This window comes from Sparus aurata, chromosome 15, assembly GCF_900880675.1.
Source record: "Sparus aurata chromosome 15, fSpaAur1.1, whole genome shotgun sequence".
In the NCBI taxonomy this organism is placed as follows: domain Eukaryota; kingdom Metazoa; phylum Chordata; class Actinopteri; order Spariformes; family Sparidae; genus Sparus; species Sparus aurata.
In genome coordinates this window covers 20,948,530-20,966,112 of record NC_044201.1, presented here as the reverse complement: position 1 = coordinate 20,966,112, position 17,583 = coordinate 20,948,530, and the positions used below count along the sequence as shown (strand labels likewise).

The 17,583-nt window shown below is 41.0% G+C and overlaps 2 protein-coding genes across 3 annotated transcripts in view; one reads left to right on the top strand and one right to left on the bottom strand.

Annotated features, from left to right (window-relative positions):
* Window positions 1-5,267, top strand: part of arid5b (AT-rich interaction domain 5B) — an 83,904-nt gene extending 78,637 nt beyond the window's left edge. Inside the window, exon 10 of the mRNA XM_030441783.1 lies at window positions 1,149-5,267. Within this exon, the coding sequence (XP_030297643.1) occupies window positions 1,149-3,122 (1,974 nt within the window). The 3' untranslated portion in view covers window positions 3,123-5,267. The remainder of the gene's footprint in view (window positions 1-1,148) is intronic.
* A 423-nt stretch (window positions 5,268-5,690) lies between these two features.
* rtkn2 (rhotekin 2) lies at window positions 5,691-16,868 on the bottom strand. 2 transcript variants are annotated; one of them, XM_030441784.1, is made up of 13 exons: window positions 16,688-16,868; window positions 16,185-16,286; window positions 14,978-15,177; window positions 14,529-14,575; window positions 14,347-14,400; window positions 14,125-14,242; window positions 13,607-13,807; window positions 12,862-12,956; window positions 12,270-12,376; window positions 12,050-12,181; window positions 10,669-10,837; window positions 10,351-10,458; window positions 5,691-8,743 (listed from the first exon to the last, which is right to left on the bottom strand). In XM_030441784.1, the coding sequence occupies exons 1-13, from the start codon at window positions 16,820-16,822 to the stop codon at window positions 8,049-8,051; spliced, it is 2,163 nt and encodes a 720-aa protein (XP_030297644.1). In that variant the 5' UTR covers window positions 16,823-16,868; the 3' UTR covers window positions 5,691-8,048. The 2 variants fall into 2 exon arrangements, with proteins under 2 accessions (XP_030297644.1, XP_030297646.1); XM_030441786.1 differs by lacking the exon at window positions 16,185-16,286 and having other exon boundaries at window positions 8,049-8,743; window positions 16,688-16,822.
* Between the last annotated feature and the right edge of the window lie 715 nt (window positions 16,869-17,583).

Here is a 17,583-nt window from a genome sequence, read left to right as displayed (position 1 = left end):
ACAAATAAGAAAGAAAAGAAGTTTGGAGAGGGCAGTATATCAACATTGTATCAGTATCGTAATATGAAACCATATATTGTCTTATTTTTAATAACCATTATTAACAAATTATACATTTATAGTTGATTAAACTTGAAGTAATAGTTATTTCATTGTTAAAAAACAATACAATCATGTTATAACTATTATACTATATTAGCAATTGTGAAGTCATCTTAACATCAGTTGCGACTCCACAATAAACAATTGCTCAATAATTGTTTCATAAACAATTTGTTTGTTTAATTAGCTACACATTTACAATTTTAATTTTACAATAAAAAAGGGTGACTGCAACAATTTCACACACTTAAGTATGTTTACAGGTCTTTGGGAATACAACTGCAAATGTGAAAAAAGCAGTATAATGCCTCTTTTGGGTCAAGAGGAAGCTGTGTGTAATTGCATGCCTCCAGTGCTACTCAGTGTATTGTGGGTAATGTAGGCTCCAGATTTTAAAAAAAGAGGAACAAATGGAAAACAAAAGTGATATCTCTGGTCCTGCTGTATAGATTGTGATTGTTGCTTTTAAACTGTCCATAATGAGTCCAACATTGTTCTAAAAGATTTTGAAACTAGGTGCCTAAATTACCCACAGTGCAATTTAGCCACTGAGTGACATCAGTGGAGGCAGTTTATCAGATTACATGCAGCTTCTTAGGAGCCACAGAAGGCTTAATACTTATTTTTTCATGTATGCAATAATACTCGATATCGAGATATTTAAATCTACTGGAATATAGTTAATTCCAGTAGATTTAAATATCACGACATCAGATTTTCACTATATGATTGGTGGTCTGCTCATCTGTCAGCTCATCAGAATTCTGTGCTACAGTAGTAACCACACACTATGGAAGTAGCTAGCTAGCTAGTTAATGCATCTTATTTTTGTATTTTTTTCCTGTTTCATGACAGTTGGCCACCAGCATTAAGGTGTATTACTGCCAGTGACATGGGTATTATTGACATGATGACAGTATTCCATTTGTATATATCCATATATTGGGACACCCTGAGTCTAGAAATATTGTGCAGCCCTGATGGACGTGTTTTATTTCTTTTACTTTGAGAACTAACTGTAGCACTGGTTGTGTATGTGCATGCAGGACTCCATGGGGCAAGAGGAGCTGCCTGAAGTCATCAAACAGGAGATATCTCTGTCAGATGAGCCAATTGTAATCGAGGAGGAAGAGCTACATGTTACCCTGAAAAAAGAGGAGTCTTTGGAGCAGCCATCGTCACTTCGCCCCAAAGAGTCAGACTGCAGAGCCCCACATGTCGGCCTTCCCCTGCACGTGGGGCCCGGTCCCCAGCCTGAATGGAGGCAAATCAGAGAGGCCCTCCAAGCAAAAGTCTCCTGTGAACAGCAAACTGAAGCGCATTTCATTCCTAAAAGCCCCTACCTGCCTCACCGCTGGGATCAGAACAAACCTCCTGGACTCATTGCTCTGCCTGAGCCCTCCTCCAGGGTCAAAGACTCCATAGAAAGCCACGGTGGGAGAGTGGGGAAGGTTCTACCAATGTGTAAGCAGGAAGACAGGGAGTGTATAGACTTGAGCACAGATTCCTACCCAGAGAAAGAAGATTATGGGGTCATTAAGAAGGAGTCGACCCAGGGCGCTGCACAGACGGCTGCCTACTGCAAAGCCAGCCAGGGGGTCATGTCTCCGTTAGCCAAAAAGAAGCTTCTGTCGCAGGTGTGTGAGTCCAACCCTTACTCCTTCACTTCTTCTCTTCAGCCTCCACTTCCCACAGCTGTGTCTTCTCATCCTGTCATATCAGTGGCTGAAAGGGAGAAGGAAAAGAGGAACGGTGAGGAGGAGGTGGTAGGACAGAGGCACGGGTCAGACATCCCGGAGGTAGCGCCCATATTCAGGCCATCAGTCATCCAGCACGCCCAGAGCAGCAAGTCTCACCAACAAACCACGAGGGGCCCATCAGAGAGGAGCACCGCAGGAGAGCTTTCAGAGACTTACAGGACGAGCCATCACCTCCAGCCTCAAGTCAGTGCACCGTGGCAACCCTATCTGCCCCGAAGTCATGCCCAGGAAGGTGTGGAGAACGCCGGGGAGTCGCTACTCCACGGCCCGACTGCTCAGTCCCGGAGCTACGCGGGCGACTGCTACTCCTCCCCTCACCTCCACAGTCTGTACAGGCAAACTGAGAGCTGCCTGAGCCAGGAGAGGATGGCCTTCCCCAACGGAGAGCGGAGAGAGCACTACAGCAGGGAGCGTGAAGGCAGCCAGGGCTTTGTCTGTGGCGGCCTGGAGCAAGAGGGCTTGGCCTACAGATACAGTGACAGGACTCAAACACACGCAGAGAGGAGGGAGGCTGAAGATGAGCCCAGAGACTTCACAATCTCTAAACCTCTCTCTCAGAGGGTGTCTTCCTTCTCCAAGCCCTCCTTCTGCAATCTCCCATATCCCATCTTGCACCAGGGATTGGATTCCCACCCCAAGGCGTGCCGAGTTCCTCCCATGACCGTCTCGCCCCCCAAACAGAGCCCAGCAGAGTCGTCGCAGCCATTTCCCAGCCCGAAAGCTTCGACTGATTCATCCCTCACCAGCCCAATTCGAGCCAGTAAACGGAGCCTAGCAGAACCAGAGGGTGATGAGGTCCCAGAGAGGAAAGTCCGTGTAGTGACGCCCATCCACCCTGCCGGCGCAATCCGACGCAGCGACCCAGAGGAGCTAAAACCAGCTGAGCCGGCTCACGCGGTCCACCTCAACAACCATCTCCCCGAAGGCCACCCAACAACTACCTACCATGCAGCACCCTTCTACCCTGGCATGTACGCGCATGGCAGCCTGGTGTCACCAGGAGCCCAGGATGGGCTGCAGCAGCACCCGGGCCTGCAGTACCTGAAGAGCCAGTCAGCAGTGTCTCCCCTAGTGCCCCCGTTAGCCTTCCACTCCATGATGCTCCACAGGCAGCTGCTGGCCTCCAGCCCCAGCCCACATCACTTCTACAGGCATCCAGGTGGGGCAGCACTGTACGGGGACCTACTGCACCACCTGTACCCTCTGTCCACCCTCCCACCACCTCAGCTGTCCTCGGTACACCCCAGCACCAGACTGTGACTGTAACTTCTTCATCCTCAGACTAATTTTCTCAGCTTCTCTTTCGGTCTCTCTTGCTCGGGGATTGTGGCTCAGTCGAAAGAAAACACTGATTATAAACTTTGACTGATTACAGACTGATAAACTCATCAGAGTGAAAAAATTCCATTCTCTTTTTTTTTTTTTTTTATCCGTGTATGCATTTGTTTATATACTTTGCACTGTTGTTCATTTTTATCACCACTTACTGTATCTTTTATGTCGTCGTATCCTTATTTGCACAATGCTCGTGTGTATGTGCTCACAAATCAGTTTGCCGCTCTCAGTCACCATGCGTCAGGTTGTTGCTCTGGGATGTGTGAAAAGTGGAGGGCAACAGAGAAAAGCCATTTGTTTACTGCGTCTGAGGGCTAAACTTTTTTGCTTGAAAACACTAAAAGTAACATGACAACGTAAATGAAATCCTTTATATAACCAGGAGTGCTGTTCATCATCGCAAACAGCTGTTTAGCACATTATTACAGTTTAGGCAGCCAGTTGCGTGTTGCATCTGTTTACATGTCTCCACGCTGAAAAGCTGCTGCCCGTTTGTGCCACAGTAAATCCACCTGGACGTTTTTCACTCACCGCGGTGCTGCAGAACATGAAGTTAGTTTCGTCGTAACATTCAGAGGTGCTGTGTATAACAGATGTACTGTAGACTCACATTTTACTCACTTCAGGTTTTATAGTATTTCAGTTAAGATCATACAACACAAGCAAGTTGTCGTGTTCGATCTGTTGACAAATCATGAATGTTTTTTTTAGTTAGCCGTTTAAATGTATTTTACTTTCCAAACTGAAAGTAACTTTAGCCCCCCAAAACCCCTTTGTGATGAGTAGACTGTAGCAGCTTGTTTTTGTCTGCAGGACCAGCATAATGAAGCAGCCGTCTGCTGCGGAATGCTCACCACAAGAAATCAGCATTTCATCTGTTTTGTTCTTGACTTGAAAAGCTCTTTTTTTTTATGTTGATGAACAGACTCTTTTATTCAACACGCTGAGAAGACTCACTGTATGATTTGATAGGAATGTCGTCACTTAGGATATTATTGCTTTGCAAATATCTGTGCCTTTCGCAGTCTTGGATTTAGAGTTAGCACTACAGTTGTTAAGGTTTATCTTCTGTAGCAGGGTAGGAATATCAATAATTACTGTCACTCTTGTCAGACATGCAGCACACTCATACAAACTCGGCACACTTGGCTATCAGACACCAGACTTGATAGATTAAATTTTAAATTTAAACATTTATGCTTCAACCTGTTGGTTAGTATCTGTGCTTAAATAAATCTATTTACTTAGCTTCACTGTGTCAGGCAATTGATTATAGAAGAAAAGATTTACTGATAGTAGATATTGACACAGGTCTGGTGTCTGTCATCCGCAGGGCATGTGCGCTCTGTGTTTTCTAACAGTGATGAAAAGGTACCAGACTCCATAAAGTATGCCTGCCGTGCTCCGTAGCCTGAGGTGTAAAGACAACACCTGCTCTGGCTTTCACAACCACTATAATTGCAATCCAGGATAGTCGAAATACACAGTCAACACGTCTGGTGTTTCAAAAGAAGAAAAAAGCTGTAAACGTTTATGTGTAGTTTTACTGAATACTTAGATTTAAAAAAAACTTCATTTCTGATTAAGTACTGTACATTGCTGTGTGTAGGTAAAACTGGCATTAGTGCTGGCTCCTGTACAGAACATTCATACGGGATCAATTCATGACAACCCCCTCTCTCTCTCGTCTTATTTTCTCTGTAAATAGCACTGTAGATAGTACCGCGTGGTTGTTATCATATAAACTGTTATAATCTGTAAATAGTATAAAAAAACAGTATAAAAGTCGGTTACACAATCGAGGCGTGTCCTTGCTTGCTCTGTTTCAAGGTCACCGTGATCATGTTAGATTAAAACGAACACTACGATTTAAGAATTAGGATACTCTTTTTATTTGTTGTCCTTTCACTTTCTTTTTCCACGTCGTTTCCATTAATGTGCATCCTGAAAGTGTTTTTGATACAGTAGCCATCTGTTTACCAATCACCCAGCTGGCAAGCAAGACAAAAAATAAAGACATTTTGTATGATATGACCTCCTGTATATTTAATTAAAATATTTTACTATCTATACACGCTTCCTCAGTTGTGTTATTTAACTTAACTGCAGATAAATGGCCCGGGCTGAATAAACTATTTATATTTAACAACAGCACTCTAACATCAATGTAATGTTTTGGTTTGGGTTTTTTTTTCCTGAGTAAATGCAGTGTGAATGGGGTTTTATTATTGTAATACCATTATCTGGCTATGAGATTCCATCCGCCTTAATCTTCACAACAGGCTACGTCTGGGCTCAAAGCCAGAGGAGCCTCTCCAGTATTTGCTGCAGTAGAGAAAATGTGCCCGTGCATGTATCTCTACGGGATGTGTGTTGGACTGCAATAAAAGCTATGCTTTGACTTTTATTGCCACCCCCTGGTAAACCTTTACCATGAAAAATATTCCGTAATACTTCCAAGCTCAGCAAAAAAATCAAGCAAGCACACCAGGGTAGAATGTAGGCCGCTTTATTGCAGATCAGCAATAATAAAAAATACAGTTAGCTTCCAAGACAACAGAGAGCAGAGTGAGGAGAAAATTGCACTTTTTGAAAGAATAACCAAATTATTATTTTTTTTTAACATTGCACTATATAAAAATGACTCTGTACTAGGACAAGATTAATGTATTCCTACCAACTAGGACGTGAACACAATACCTCTTCAAGTCCAAATAATTCATGTGCTAAAAAGGAACATTGAGATGACAAACAGTATTACACTTGCAAAAGGAGTTACAGTACATTTTAATCAGATATTTACAGATTATTGCTGTCGTGTAGCTAACAAATGAATTGACATTTTTGTAAATGCATAGTCAAATTTTCCCATTAGTCTCACTGGATCAAAGTAAAAATGTTCTGTCCTTATTTAGTCATAAAGCAGTTGGTTATTCAGATCATACGCTCTCCCTCAGGGGAAACATTTAACTTTACTGGTTGCAGCTTTCACGAGCGCTACACAGTTAATCCGTCATACTATGCAGAAATGTCAGCATTCACATAAAGTGTCAGTCATTTTGATATGTAATTTAACGTTCTTGCTCTCTAGTGTGACTGAAAATGGTTGGGTGATACAGGAAGTGCAATATAATCATTGTGCGATCACACGGTTCAAGGTGTAACCACACCATGTATGACGTTTGACCCTGGAACCTTCCCTTGTTTTTCCCGGCTATTACAGTACATCAAAGTGACTAATACACACTGCGCATAGAAAACATTTTGAGCACACTGCTAATATTGAGCAGCATCCCCTTTTGTACAAACCATTCTCTGCTCTTTCAAGGCTTAAACTAAATCCTCCTGTAATCCGCCTCCCCCCAAATCTACATCTCCCCCTCTTGATTAAACAGAATTTAGAGGGTGAGATAAAAAAAAAAAAAGAGAAAAGAAAAAAAAAAGGGCCAGGAAATTTAAGAAGAAGCCAAACATAATGTTTTGTACACTGTCTAATTATGAAGAACATCCTTCAACATGTGATTCCTAAGTGGCTGAAATATTTAGTGGCTGGCAGGATCGAATATGTTCTAAACACAAACACGAGGACATTTATCATTTTAGCTACTCGAAAGACTCACTCATTCAATTATGTTCACAGCATTTATGGGCTGCACTGTTAAATTATGTTGGACATACTGTGTAGCCACTGAAAACCAAGGTCACTCCATTATTAAGACCTCTGGGAAATGGAGAAGTCACATTAGTGCTCGCAATTGCTCCTAAAATCCTGCTCCCTTAAAATCTGCTATAGTGGTCATAAAATTGTCACAGTAAGTGGAATAAGTCAATAGTTCCAAAAGGAATGACTCGTCCACTGTTGGCCGATGGATCAATTCCAATTTGAGTGCTTTTGCAAAAGGCTCTTTCTTCAGCCCATGTACCAGTGGCACAACTGAGAAATAAGCCTTTTCCATTTTAGTGGGATTGATGATGGCGGTGCTCAAGCCAACATACGGCTTTCAATTTCATCTATGGGTTAGCTGCACATGAAGAAGTTTATAATGAGGAGTGGAGCAGGAAATGTATCAATACAATATTGATATATTGATATGAGGTGTCGACTGGGATTTGGGTTGTCATGATGGGACTTTATGAAGGTCTTTTTTAAGACACCACTTCACCCACCCATCCTCTTTAGGTCAAGTTCGACATTTTAGGTAAATATGATAAGACGATTGATACCAATCTCACACCATTGGAGATGTTTAGCTTAGTTTAGCACAAAGACTGAAAGCAGCAAGTCTGGCTGAGGAAATCTTAAAAAAAAAACCGGAAAGGTTAGTGGTTAACCTACTCTCTTAAGTGTTGGGTTCTAATGTGTTTCTCCACGCATCTCCCATACCCTTCCTTCTGTTTTATGTTTTTTGGCCAGGCTCTCTCTAAAGCTAACAAAAACTGCATACCAGCACCTCTCAAGCTCACTACTAAACACATTATATCTTGTTTATTTAATCTGTACAAAAACTGAAGTAATTAGAACTAATTGTAGTTTTACAGGAAGGTGTGGGCAGGATTATTATCTTGGCTGGGAGCAGTGACTTCCTGGAAACTTGCTGTGAGATGTAACGTAATTACCTTAATTAGTGAGCTTTAGAGGCGCTGATAGGTGGATTATATTACCTTTGGACAGCTGCATATCTAGAACACAAATATGATAGTAGTAGGGATAGTTTCCTTTTATTATCCAAATGAGGACCAACAGCAATGCCTTAAATACCGTCACATTCTGAGGTTCAGTCAAATATATTGTATATTATTCATATTAGTGGTAAGGTAGGTAGGGTTAGTAGGTTAAATCTTTTATAGAGCTCACAAGGCTTTCAGGTTCATCCTCTCTCTGAAAGACTTCCTCAGTTTGCTCCTCGGTGCAGGAACAGGCCCAGGACCGTAGCTCGGTCTGAGGAAGCCATGTTCACCTGTGGCTTCACTGTTGTGGTCGTAGTGGTTCTGGTACTCTGGCTGCTGCTGACTTTGTGGTTGTACATCAAGAACACCCAGCGGGGCGTTTTTACGGCTGAGGGCTCCGGCTCCTCCAGTGTTGTTCCACTGGAGCTGCTGTATGATGGCAGAGAATTTAGCATCCAGAGAGGGTCTGCCAGTTTTGGACTTTGTGGCTTGACGTGAAGTGCAGTTGCTGGAGTTCTCCTTCTCCTGGTATGGGGGAGGAGGAGGAGGACGCAGAGAAGGCGGGTGGGGGGGTCTGGCAGGACGGGTAGGAGGAGCATGAGGCTCTCTGTCGGAGGGAGGGGGTGGGGCACGGCGCTTCTTGTTGCTGAGGGGTGTAGAGCTGGTGTTGGGCTTGGGGCTTGAACACGGGGTGGAGGTTTTGCTCTGGGACAGAACGGTCTTCTGCACCAAAAGTGAGTTGGACCCATCAAACAAAGCGGACCAGTTAGCTGCCTCCTTCTCCTCGTCATGACCAATGAGGAAGCGTCCATCTGTTTCCTCTATCTTGTTGTGGATCATGTCTGTGATGCTCTCAAACTTGCCAGGTGAATTTATACCTGCAAGTCGGACAAAATGATAAAAAAAAAAAAAAGTTGTTTAGATTAGACAAATGTTGCTAGGTGTGCTAGATGTCACAGATAGATGACTTGATGAATTAGCGTGGGATCATTGGAGTTGTTGTCTTGATTGTTAAACAGTCGCCACTACCGACAAGCATCTATCGGACGTGACTAAGGCAGAAATGTTCACAGAGGAGGTAATGTATTAAAGTAATTACGTTTAGGCATGGTTGCCAACTTCCTTCCTCTCTCTCTCTCTCTCTAACATGTCATCTGGTGTTTTCCCAGATGTTAAAGCAACAAGCGAGTACAACTTCCGGATTTCTCTGGCTTAATCATTATTTGAAACATTTGGGATAATGCAAGTACTCAACTCAACAAAAGAAGAAACAAAAGGTCTCATCATTGTCAAGACATTTTACAGATTCAGAATGTAAGGACCTGGACACCTCTTGAATTCATAAGGCCCCCACAGACAGCCCAGGCTCAAACCAATGGCTAACTGCCTTTATCCGACCACTCCATTGCCTCTCGTCTGACCCGTTCGACAGAAAAGTTGTAATGAAACATCCCACCTCGATGGCTGCCAATTACACAGGAGTGTGTGCGTTCTGCGCTTGTACGAGATGCAATAAGTCTCCTTAACATCGGATGGCGCTAGTCTCGTGCCAGTAATCCAAAACATGAAAACAGGAAATGATGGAACAGAATGCATAGAAAAACAAAGCGCATACCATAAAGTTCAGCAGCACAAAGAATTCCGCCCCTCCCACACACCGCGCTGATTCGCTAGCACACCGCCAATCAGAATGGTCATACAGCTAGCACAGAACCAATCAGAGTATCTATTGGCTCAAACGGCCAACAGCCAACGCTCTCAGACTTCACAAGTTGAATCGGAGCAGACGCTGTCTGCGCGGTTCCAAAAGCTTCCAACGCAGCTAAACACACTGAACAGATTTGTTCCCGAACTCGTCCAAGTCTCCCCAAACGCTTCAGATGGCCAACAGTTGGCCCGCTGTGTTTCAGGCTATACTCCGAACAAATAAAGTGATCACTAAATGCCGCTAACTATATTTGTTGTTGTTAATAAGTGAGATGGAAAGAACAGGCCAGAGCTAGCTGGTTAGCATGCTAACTTCGGTAGATAACTCTGCAACACATTACATAGACGTCTTTGATATAATGTAAAACCTCTTATTTGTTTTCACATTCTGTTGATTATTTTAGTTTTGAATGTTTTAAACTTAAGTTTTTAAATATTGCACCTTTATTGTACAAGAGTTACATATTGTATCTTTATATTTGTATTTGGCTTATTTTTGAAATGCAGAGAAAACATAATAACATTTCGTCAAGTACACATAAGCACACATTCCAATATTCTAATTTGATTTGGTTTAATTTACATGCTTCACCGTTGAAATTAAAACTATTAAGCGTGGTTAATAGAATATATTTATTTCATTTAGGTGTTGTTTTAAGCTCTTGAATCATATCTTCTATAAATAGATGTATACAAATCCAAACCCTCTAATACAGACAGCAAATTATCACTCTCCGTCTAACTCACTTCAGCCACTCATTCCAATTACTCTACTCACTGAGGTCATTGTAAACAGAATCAGCCTGCTTGGCGAGGAAGAGTGATGGTTTCCGTGGTGACGCGACCTCGATCTTCATTAGCTGGTTGCAGCAGTGCAGCCACTGGCCTGGTTGTAAACAAGGAGAGGCATGGAGACAGAGATAAAAGGTTATACTATTCGTTCTTCCCAAGAAGAGTTTTCTTAACAAATGCACAGCAGCTTTACTTTTCCAAACACACGGATGCACACACGCTAAGCCCTATATACACACACAATATACTATATACTATATCTATATCTATCTATCCAATGTTTTTATATGCAGAATACACTCACTTTGATCGTACAGGTGCTGGTAGAGGGCATCCAGCCAGTCCTCCAGCTCGTCCCTGGTTTCTGTGGTGAAGACGATGGTGTGAGATCCGTCTGGTGAGGGGTTGATGATGGACAGACTCCTGGATTTCAGTCCTGCTGACTCCTTCTCCATCACACGGATCCGGGTGTCCTTTAAAAAAAACAAAACAACATCGATAATTTACCACAAGCTGAACATGAGTTTAAACAAATGAGAGCTCTGAGTGAGATATTGCACTAAAGAGCACCAAATCGCTGATATTGCAGAAAGAAAATAAATTCAGCAGAAGAATGTTAAAGATGCAAGCAGGATCTCAGTGAGTAATGGGGCATTGTGTATTTTGGTTATTCTACAAATGTTAGGGAAAACGGAGCTGAGATTTCAATTAACAACAACAACAATAATAACAATAATAACAATAATAATAATAATAATAATAATAATAATAAATGTGATGTTCATATTTAATTCACGATTCCTCTAACAGAGCAATCAAAACAGATGATAATGTACTGACAGGGGTAATGCCAATAGTTATTTCTAGTGTCGTTCATATTTTTACTTTTCAGCCTTCACATTTATTTTTTAAATAAATACTTTCTAATTTCTTCCAGTACTGTGTGTTTTAATTATGTTGCCCCTGAAGAAAATTGTCAGTAATTCGTTATTTACAAGCTCAACAGAAGAACTGAGCAAGGAATGCCAATAAGAGTGTGGAACACAGGGCTGCATATAATTAGAATTTTCACCGTTGATTATTCCTTTGATTATCTTCTTGACTATTTGGTTTATAACATGTCAGAAGTGGTAAAAAAAAATCCCCCCCAAAAATCATTGTTTTATGAAGCCCAAAATGGCATCCTCAAATGTCTTATTTTGTCCACAACCCAAAGATATTTAGTTTACTGTCATAGAGGAGTAAAGAAACCAGAAAATATTCACATATACACATAAGACAGTCAGACTCCATCACAACATTCAAATCCAAACTCAAAACCCACCTGTTCAAACTGGCATACTCACTCTGACTGGTCACTGTGCACTACACTTTTCTTTTCCTTTTTATATCAATGTTTGTTTTTAATATTCTGTGATATTATGTGGTGATATTACTCTGTGATTTTATGCTTTTATCCTATGTAAGGTGACCTTGGGTGACTTGAAAGGCGCCATCAAACAAATAAAATGTATTATTATTATTATTATTTAAGAACATGTGGAAGAGCTGGAACGTGTTCTTCTTACAAGAGTACTTAAACATAGTCATAGATTATAACAGTTGGAATATAATTTAATTGTTGACAACTAATCGATTAATTGTTGCAGCACTGATGGAATGTGACAGTTTGACTTCTGTCTTACCTTGTTGATGGGTACCGTGAGAGTGGGCTGCACTTTAGCATCAATTTCTTCTGGAGTGAAGTAACAGGAGAGAAAGCCAGCACTCAGCACGCAGTACAGCCTGCAGCAGCGGTACATCCCCTCCACACTTTGCTAAACAACAAAAAATAAAAGAAACCTAAGTGTTCATCCCAGAAAACAGCCATGGGGCGAATGCAAATGATAGCAACAATCAGCGCACCTTTTGGCTCAGGTATCCAGTCATCATAGTCTGTGTCATGCATGCAGGCTGGGCCACCAACCGGCAGCAGAGGTTGCCATAAAGTGGAAGCCAAGATGACCACTCAGCTGTGGGGATGAAGAGTGGTATTGGTAATGAAACCCCAAAAAAGGAGAGACACGTAGATTCATCTCAATAATCTACTTCATAATTTATGTAAAGATAAAAGGTACTCATCAAGAGTGTTTAGTGTCTATTGTTATACATCAAACACACATGAGAAAGCATCCTGTTGTATAAGCATTCAACAATAACAGTCATTAAAACTAATGTACCCTGCTACAAACTCATACCAAACATTTACTCCTGATATTAGAGCAGGATAACAAACATCCACCTGAGCACCCACTCTCTTATCCATTTAATCACTCACGCAGAGGAAGAAAACTAATCCAATCTAAACTTCAATCACGGGTTATTTTGTTTAATTTTAGCTTTCTTTTTTTTTGTCAAAATATTGTATCATTACCACGGCTCTGAATCAAATGAGGAGATAAAAAGCATAATCCCTTTATATCCCCTGATATTACATTTCTCTGCCTTTTCTTCTTACCGTTTTGGAGAACAATGAGGGAGTGAGACTGGAAGCTGCCTTCAGCCTCGGGCAGACACAGTGTAGTGTAGGCCAGCAGGCTGTACTTGGCTCCACTGGTACAGGTACACACACACAAACACAGAGTTTAGCTGTCTTTGAAGTATACTGCACTGAATTATTTTTATTCCTTGGCTTCCCAGACTCAACAATAAAAGATTCATGCTCAACTGTAACCCTAACAATAAATAATGATAAAAACACATCAATATACAAAGACTCTAACCCTTTAACTCCAACATGTGCACAGTATTTTGCTTTTTGTAAATGATTGTCCTTGTTCAAATGCCTAATGATCTCAACGTTTCTCCTCCTACTGAACAGGTGGTATGTATCACTTACAGATGTTCAGTTGAGAGTTTCATTAGACGCTTTAAATGATGTTGAGTGTGCTTTTCTTCTCAGGCAAATAAAATACAGGCAGGAACATTACAAGGTTCACTTTTTCAATAAAATGGCTCAATTTCTTGGCACAAAAAAAAAATAATCTGTGAATGTCTGAGGGCTGAACATATCACTAATCATAACCTCCAATATTGGTTTAACCCTTACTCCAATATTCACTCAGTAAGATTTGTTGTATGAGCCGGCAGCTACACCCTTTGTCCCAGTAATGAGCCATAATCGAGTTAGTTCCCGACTGCAAAAACCTTAAATAGAGAGCCAAGAGTCTGTTAAGGGTTTTATGGGCTAACACAATACATACGCGGGTATGGGGTTATACTGCAGGAAGGTGTCAGGGTCTTGAGAGTCCAGCAGAGGGCAGAGCTTCTTCCCAGCGCTCTTTCCAAAGGAGTTGCGGAACTTCTTGGCCAGTTTCTTTGGCGTGTTCACCAACGTGAGCTCTTCCTCCAGGGCACAGCTCCACAGCTCCACCTTCAGCTCAAACTGAGGAACTGCTTCTTTACTATAAGTGAGGACGGATGCATTTCAATTAGAGCATAAACAAATCAGTATAAAACATGTAAGATCAATATTTAAAAACAACAGACAACCAACATCTAAAGATTCATAAATTATGTATATTGTTGCACAGAAATTGTGACCAGCAGAATCCCTATGAATAAATGTGTCTTGAAAATCAAATACATATTCTGATTTTCATTTTATTAACTTAAGTACATATTTAAAGCCAAAGTGTTCTTAATATAACCTCACGGTATTTTCCAGCCCTGCACAGCAGCATATTACACTGCATATTGGGCATGTACAATAAATACTTACAAGATAGTGACTCCCTCAAAGCAAATGTCAGTGACTGATCTGTCCACCACCACCATCTGTGTGTCAAACACCTCTGAGCCCATCATCATCAGACAGAAGACCGCCACGCGACGAGAGCCTAATAAACACAAGGAATGTATTATTACAGAATATATCCATGATATAACATGAGGCAAAGATAAACAGAAGACATGAATGTTAGTGAAATAAGGACAAACTTACTCCCTCTGTTGTTAAAGTGGTCTGAATCTCTCCACATCAAAGGGAGTCGCAGCCCTACAGCAGCAGAGGAGAAAATGTCAGTAACAAGGCAACACTCTGAAGAGTTAATTTATTTAAAAGACTTAATATCCATTTGTGAATATAAATTACCAGAAAAACTAGCAAATTTGACAAAATCTTACCAGATATTGCAATTGTCGCATAACAGGGCACACGGTCATCTGAAAGACTGAGATCAAATTTCTAATTTAACAACACAGTCGACCACAATGTGTATATCAACACATCAGTTTCATTGCAACAAAACAGTGCTTAAAATTTAAAATCCTCTTTCCAAAATCTCATGTTATTATGGTATTTCTTCACTTTTTTCCCCCCAAACTTAATTTCTTTACCGAAGTCAGGATTTATAATATACTACAAGATGATCTTCAAATATATATTAGCTAACATTTAGCAAATATAAAATAATTATAAATTAATAGTAATGGGTGCAGAATGTGTCCTCTAGATGCATTTAAGGAACCGAGACATCCTTCAATATGGCACACTAAGATCAATTTCTGGGTCACAAGCAGGAGGAGGGAGGAGAGGGGAGGCACAAAATAGAAAACTGAGAAGAGCCTCCTACCTCCTGAATTCTCCCATCACATCCTGCTCCTCTTTCTTCTTCTGCAGCTGTGTGAGGTAGGCCTTGATCCTGGCGTTGCAGGTCAGCAGATTCTTGGAGGCATTGAGAATCTGTTCTCTCTTACTGCAGGCAAGGAGCAGCTTGTAGGCACCATCCCGCATTCGTATCTCAAAGTCAAGCTTTTCTTGTATGTTAGTGCTCTTTTTGGACAGAACAAACAAGAGAGAAAGTTGAAAATGACCAAATCAATCTATGTCAACTCAATGACCGGCACTTTGCATTGATGTTTTAAATTCGTGTTAGTCCATCAAACTAAATGCTACAATCAGACAAAAGACACGATGAGTACAAACATGTTAATTTCGCTAAAGTGGAGTTAGAGTGAAGTTGCCCTTGAATGTTGTTTTTGGCAAGAAAGGAAAGCCCTTCTGGTGTTAAAAGTGATGTCAACAAGTATTGCACATAAATTTAATATCCACAAACAAGAACACTTTTAAGACGACTTGCAACCTCTTCTTGTCTCTGGGGTGCACTCATCCTTGCGTGCCCCCAAATCTGAGTTGTTTTTTGGCAAGACGGATGATATATTTGGCATAAAAAGTAAAAAAGAAAACACATCATCTTTCTGGCACAAACAGAGGCGACACTTTAAGAGTAACCTGAGAACGACAGACGTAGGGCAACAAAATATTACAAGGCCCTCAGGAAATATGACCTTTGAGTGATACCACCAAAATGTATTCGACAACACACTCGTAATAAAAACATGTCAGACTTGTTTTTGCAGTGAAGCCAACTTCTTTTGACTCAAGAGCAACTTTTTGGGGCACATGTGGGAGGTGAAATCGTACTAAATAATGACAATCATGCTGCATATTCTAGATGGGATGAAAATAACAGTTAGTGCATGACGTTATGTAGATTATATACAATTTGAATGGTGAGGAGACAGAGTGACAATATATGGATCGCATATTGCAAAGAATGAGTGAAAAAATGGACTAGGGAGGTTCTAGCTAACATATCTGTGGCTTAAATGGAGTATGATGATGTCTGATATAATGACCTTGAAACATACTAAAATCCAATTACAAACTTTTCAATTCTGGTTTGGAAATTTGGTCTTGCTGGGTTAGAAACTGAGTTCAGAATCGCTTTAGGTAAACCAACACCATCATCCTCCATAGAACACACTACAATTATGCACCTGTAGCTTCTTAGAAATCTGTCGTATGTACAACAAATTCATATCCTCTACAATCTGCAAAGTGTCATTCAGAAGACTTGGGCATCGTTTCATGCTTTTCCTCTGAAATGACAGCAGTTTGTGTGGTGTTACAGCAAACAGAAGCACTTTTTTATGGCAGCACATGCTTAGCAACATTCAACAATGCAACGGCTCTGGTTTCAGGGAACTGAATGACTTAAAAAAGAAAAGGGGGCGAGTCTCGTATTGCAACTGGCCCAGCTAGCTTTTCCCCAGGGAAGTGAAACTCGACACAGAAAATGCGAATAAATCAAGTTATTGGAGCAAAGCATACCAAATAAGCATTATACTAAAGTCTTTTGGACTTAACCGAGCCGTATGTTAGCTTGTGGACGTCAGTATCTTTGCACTTTGGACCCCCCTGGCGTCAACCGAGCTGTCATTATCAATCAGGTTTAACGGCAAACCACACAAAAAACACTCTGTTATATCTTTAGCCATACCTCCGTTTGCAGAAATAAGGTACTCTGTCGTATTTTCTTCCGTTTAATCTCCATTGCCACCGCGGAACCGGCCGATAACAGCGACCTGGACCTCCCGTTTCGCTTGGAAGTTTGAACGTCCCGCTGGTCATCCATACTGTTTGTCCATTCGCCAGCAAGTGCACGAGCTGCACGTTCCTGCTCCAACTTCCAACGGAAAGGAGGGTTTGATTTGTGTCACGTCATCTGCCGCGATGACGATTGTTGGTGAGTAAACCCAGAAGAAATTCTATTAAAACAAACTATGCGTTTTATACAAACTCTTAGACATGTGACATAAAGGGAGAATAAGTTAGCGAATTACCAATTATGTTTAAGATCCTGAATCTTCAACGAATGTTACTTCCAACACGGATGCAGCTGAAATTAAAACAGTCTTTGAAAAGGAGAATGCCGAACTAAAAGCCAGTCCTGTTGAAGTAGCCTATGATAACAAAAATTAAGAAATTTTTTTTTTTTCTTTTTTAAATTGTAAAACCGCATGTGTGCAGTTCGAAAATAAATATCGAGCGAACGCCCCGCCTTCTCAGTCGGTATCTCCGAAGATATAAATCGAGTGCTTCACGTCGACTGAGAGGGAGCGTCATTGCGTAGCTGTGCCAGACAATTTACGTGAGTGCACCGTCTTCGATTTGAATTTTTTTGGGACAATAAAAACAAATTATAATATTACGTTGCCAGTGTTTTTAACCCTTTATACACATACAACAAACAAAAAGATCAAGAGGTTGCATTTTATGAATGGGTCTCAATAAGCAAGCCTAAACATATGTAAATGAAAAACAAACAAAAAATGTAGTTTATTGAGATAGTATATTGTCATTACGTTGTTAAAAAGCATTACGATGGATTATCTT

Coding starts and splice junctions, on each gene's coding strand:
- rtkn2 (XM_030441784.1), bottom strand. CDS start 16,822: ATGGATGACCAGCGGGACGTTCAAACTTCCAAGCGAAACGGGAGGTCC. Junction 16,287..16,687: donor CCTTATTTCTGCAAACGGAG/GTATGGCTAAAG, acceptor CTGTCATTTCAG/AGGAAAAGCATGAAACGATG. Junction 13,808..14,124: donor TTTGAGGGAGTCACTATCTT/GTAAGTATTTAT, acceptor CCTCACTTATAG/TAAAGAAGCAGTTCCTCAGT.